The 5,114-nt window shown below is 44.3% G+C and overlaps 1 protein-coding gene across 1 annotated transcript; it reads right to left on the minus strand.

Annotated features, from left to right (window-relative positions):
* Positions 1–1,037: 1,037 nt before the first annotated feature.
* LOC106533488 (uncharacterized) lies at positions 1,038–1,744 on the minus strand. The gene is made up of 2 exons (XM_014029818.1): positions 1,235–1,744; positions 1,038–1,164 (listed from the first exon to the last, which is right to left on the minus strand). Exons 1-2 carry the CDS (start codon positions 1,733–1,735, stop codon positions 1,051–1,053), a joined length of 615 nt encoding a protein of 204 aa, XP_013885272.1. The 5' UTR covers positions 1,736–1,744; the 3' UTR covers positions 1,038–1,050.
* Between the last annotated feature and the right edge of the window lie 3,370 nt (positions 1,745–5,114).

Raw genomic sequence — 5,114 nt, forward strand, 5'->3', positions numbered from 1 at the left:
TGGGGCAGGGTTCTGTCTGTCAGGGGCCCATGGAATTGTCATAGCTTTCGCCGCCTGTACAGCCTCCCTGCACATAACACACTGAAAATGCATGTGTTTTCATTGGCCTTATGCCTTGACTCAAAAACAAGTGAGAATACAGGCTCTCAACTTTTCATCTGCTAGTTGAACTGAAGCACTGTTTTCACATTCCATGTCAGCAACTTCAGCTCTGTAAATAAACAGGAACAGAACAGAATTACACAAGAGTTACTCAAAGTCATATTGATCTTCCCATCATTGTGTTGAACAATCATGTCTTGTCATATCACATTTAGTAAGCCAGTAGTGTCCCTTCATCTTCCGGTTGTCCAGCTTTTTTTGGTAAGATTTCTTGAACTGAAAGCTGGGTTGGAAAAATAATGAGCAGAAGTTAAAAGTGATAAATGTTTATAAAATTATTAAAAATGCTAATCCACTCAGCAAAACATTAGTTCCGCTGTTAGTGGATGAGCGAAAGTGTGCCCACCATTGACCATTAGCTTGGAGAAACATAATGGCTTGTTTTCTTCAAGTTGCTGTATTTTTAAGAGTTATGAGAGTTGTCTGACTGACACAGCACCACATTCAGTACAATGGTGAATGATGTACTTTTTCAGTACTGAACTGTGAATGGTTCAGGCCAGAGAGGCAGTTCTCTGTGAGTGTAACTCAGTGTTACTTTCTGAGCAGTACAACTGTGAACAATACAAAGTGCGGTTCAGCAAGTCAAAACAAAACATGACTTTTACAGAATCTCAAATGAGATTGACACAGTCTGCTCTGGGGGATTGAAGCCATTTTCTCATAGCAGGGGAAGCTCTCATGACTTTAGCATGAGCATGTTCCTCTAAGCTAACAGCTAATGTTGAGCTACATGTAAAAAAAAACGCACACACTCATTATTTAATCAGACAGAGAAGAGAGAAGAACAATAAGTGCCTTCTTTAGAACATAAATCTGCTCACATCTATTCGTTTGAATTTTTTTCCATTTGATTGGTTTCTGTGCATGTTTGTGACTCACAAAGTGTTAAGACTGAGTGTTTGAGCTCTGAATAATTGCCGAACACAGAAGCAWGTTTAACAGGTTTATTGTTAAATTGAGTGATTGGAGGTAGGAAGCTGGAACCCAGGAGCAGCAGGTCTGGATACAGAGAACAGGGGTTAAGTCGGTTCAGGTAAATTATATTATATAAGTAAATAATATAACTTACCGTCCCCTCTTGGATGGACTGATTTCGTGTGGAAAACAACCACTGAGTCTTGGTTGTGTGTCTGGCGGTGTTGACACAGGGCTTGCTGCTGCTGCGAGGATTAATCGTGGTCCAAGACAAGGCTGGGGTCAAACACGGGTGGTCAGAGGCAGTTACCAGGTTAATAGGGGCAGACTGAGTCGAGGATCCAGGGATGGGTTCCGAGGTCGAGTTCCAGGAAGTCCGAGATGGCGAGGATCCGTTCAGGGGCGAGACGTGAGGCGAAAATCCAACAAACAGAACCAGTGTTGTTACCAGGTGAGCAGATGACAGGCAGGATCCGACAGGGGCTGAGGCAGGAGACGTGGGTCCGAGAAACAGAAACAGGGTCGTTACCAGGAGAACAGATGACAAGCAGGATCCGACAGGGGCTGAGGCAGGAGACGTGGGTCCAAGAGACATGAGCAGGTTCGGGGACACAAGGCAAGAGAGGAACAAGGAACAAGATTGCTGGAAGATCATAGACAAGGCTGATGAAAATCTGGCAAGGGACTGGAGGCTGGAGCTGAGATATATACTGGGGAAAAGAGGTGGAAGTGATGAACTTGATTAGATGAAACAGAGACGGGAGGGGCAGAGGCAATGAGCAGACTGAGGAACAGGATGGGAGGGGCAGAGGCAATGAGCAGGAACAGGACAAAGTAAACAAGACTGGGACAGACTGGAACAGGATCAAGATAGACTAGGACTGAGATAAGATAAAGGCAGACTGGAACAGGATCAAGATAGACTAGGACTGAGATAAGATAAAGGCAGACAGGAGCAGGATCATAACACAAAGAGCATATTGTGCTTGTACAGACTACTGCAGGTGCAGTAGGACTAACTCACAACATGGAGCTCATGTTACGTCTGTCTGCTTGGCACTGGTTACTGGTTGTAGATGTGGAGAAGCAGCAGCTCTACAGTTCCCAGCAGGACGTGTGGATGAAAGTCATCTTTCAGTTTCAGCTTCTTAACAAAACGTCAGAGTTGGTGTTTAAAATATCATCTTTAAAGTCACAAGCCAGGTTTAGCCTGTAAAATATGACTGCAACAATACAGCAAGGTACCATTGGTAATATTTCTTTTTTGCAAATTGTTATTTTTATTGCATAATAATCATACACCTATGAAACCATACATCCTTGTCCTTTATCTGCTTTTTTACTTCCCGGGTCACAGAGAGTTGGTGTGTCTGTCACTGTGAAAGAGAAAGGGGCGCCTGGACCATTCACCCCCTCACTCACACCTTGGTGTTATTCAAAGTCCCAATTAACCTCACATTCATGTAACTGCAACATGTAAACTCCTACAACCTGATCACGGAGAGGTGCACTGCACCACTGTACCACCTCAGTATAAGCTGCTGGTTACATCCCAAAGAAAGAAATCAATTAGTTTGAGTCATGAATACATTCAACTGTATCTTTCTGTGTTTTTCTRCTTTATGTTTTAGTCCAGTTCCAGCTGAAGTGGTGTTTTCCTGCTTTCTGTATGGTTTCAGTAAAACATGTGAGTCTGCAGAAGAACATACCATTACTTTACAGATAATTTAGTGACTATAWATGAATACAAATCATCTATGGAGAGGACCTGAACAAAATGGAATCCACAGATTTCTTCAATAAAGATCAGCAGTGATCAGCTTAGTCCATTTTTTCTTTTTTTTATTTTGTTATAAATGTTTTATACAGTCAGTCTTCATCTTCATGGCAGAATCCATGGCTTGTGTGTGAAATCTCTCAAAATGTTTGAGTAGCAGTGTTCAGCAAACAAAGCTGTTCCCTGTGGGTTTGTAGAGATGTTGAGCTAAACTCTGTAAATAAGATCCAGGTATTTTAGTTTCATTTGAGAATCCCTCAGTAAAGATTGAGACTCAGTAAATCATGTTCCTCAAACTAAAACTTGTTGTCAGCTTCTGGTTGACTTTGTTAGAGCTCCAGATCTGTTCTGAGACACAGCAGATACATGTGGGCATGGAGGGTAGGAGGGTTTCACTTAGCATAACTAAAACTTTGAAAATGCATCACGTGAGGCATTTGCTTTTATTTCAAAAGAACAAGAAATAAAATTGATTTTGCTGCTTAAATTATGACGTATTTTATTTGTGTACTGGAATAATAGTTGTAGTAAAACGTTTTATGAGCAGATAAAAATAAAGAGCAGAGAGTTTCTTCAGGACAGGGATGATGGTGAAGGTCTTGAAGGGGGTCTGTGCTTGAGAGGCGGCTCAGACTCCTGCTGGGTTGTTGGAGGTCGAGCTGAAGAAGGTGTGAGGTGTTGTAGGGGGTTGATGAAAGTTGCAGAAAACTTGTTCATATTGTCTGCCAGTCTGAGGTTGTTTGTGGAAAGGAATGTGAGTTTTAATTTTAACTCAGCAATCCTTTGAAGACACGGCGAGTGAAACAGTAGCAGTCAGCCATTTRTGGTACTATGGCAACAGAACTGCTTCTCGGACAGTCAAACCATGACTGACTGTTATATTTACTGGATAAAATGTAAGATAAACTGGCGTCTTTCTTTCAAAGGATTTTACAGAAATTCTCCTTCTGGCTGCCGTACAGAACCGAAAAACCACTCAAAGCAACAGGGGGGCTGCTCTGTTCTGGTATTACTGCAGATAGACAAGGCGTCTCTGCCTTCTCCCTCTTCCGCATAAGCCCCATCTCCACACGCGCACTTGTACGCAGTTTGGCTCGGCTCGACCTCGGACTAATACATCTCCATTAGGCTCCAAGCATGCTCAACCACGCACAGTGTGCTGTTTCAGAACCTCCTTGAAGGTGGTTCTAAGCGGGTAGAAGCGAGTACAGCACACTTACGGTTTTGGCATCAGCAGAATGCTGATACATAATCCCTCCAGCAAGTCCTGGGTCTTTCCTGAGGCCTCCTACCAGTGGAATGTGCCCAGAACACCTGTAAAGGGAAAAGTCCAGGAGGCATCCTAAGCAGATGCCTGGACCACCTCAACCGACTCATTTCAATGTTGAGGAGCAGTGGCTCTACTCCCAGTTCCCCCCAGATGATTGAGCTCCTCACCATATCTCTAAGACTGAGCCTGGCCACCCTGCAAAGGAAGGTCATTTCGGCCGCTTGTGTCCAGGATCTCATCCTTTCAGTCATGATCCACGCCCCATGACCATAAGTAAGGGATGGAATGAAGACAGACCAGTAAATCGAGAGCTTTGCCTTTCTACTCAGCTCTTTCTTCACCAAGACTGACTGAAGCAATGCCCTCATTACTGAGGACGAGGCCCCAATGCGTCTGTCCATCTCCTGCTCCATCTTACCATTACTCGTGAACAAGACACCCAGATACTTAAACTCCTCCACTTGAGACAGACTCTCGTGTCCCCTCCTAACCCGGAGGGGGGCATTCCCCCTATTTCCGGTTGAGAACCATGGCCTTAGAGAAATTGACTTTCATCCCTGCCACTTTACACTCGGCTGTGAACCACCCCAGTGCACGCTGAAGGTCTTGGTCTGAAGACACCAACAGAGCCACATCATCTGCATATAGCAGAGATGAGAGACCTTGTGGTTCCCAAACCAGACACCCTCCTCTCCGTGACTCTGCCTTTGGGATCCTGTCCATAAACACTACAAACAGGATCGGAGACAAGGGACAGCCCTGGTGGAGTTCAACCTGCTCTGAGAACAAGCTTGTCTTTGTGCCAAGAATGTGAACACAGCTTCAGCTTTGATTATATAGGGACTGGGTTGCTCTTAGTAGCAATGCAGACACTCCATAAACCACAGCACCACCACAGAATGCCTTAAGGAATATAAGCCTTCTCCAAGTCTACAAAACACATGTAGACTGGAGAGGCAAACTCCCATGACCCCCTTAGCAACTCTG

The sequence above is a fragment of the Austrofundulus limnaeus genome, unplaced genomic scaffold (genome assembly GCF_001266775.1).
Source record: "Austrofundulus limnaeus strain Quisiro unplaced genomic scaffold, Austrofundulus_limnaeus-1.0 Scaffold956, whole genome shotgun sequence".
NCBI classification, from domain to species: Eukaryota; Metazoa; Chordata; class Actinopteri; order Cyprinodontiformes; family Rivulidae; genus Austrofundulus; species Austrofundulus limnaeus.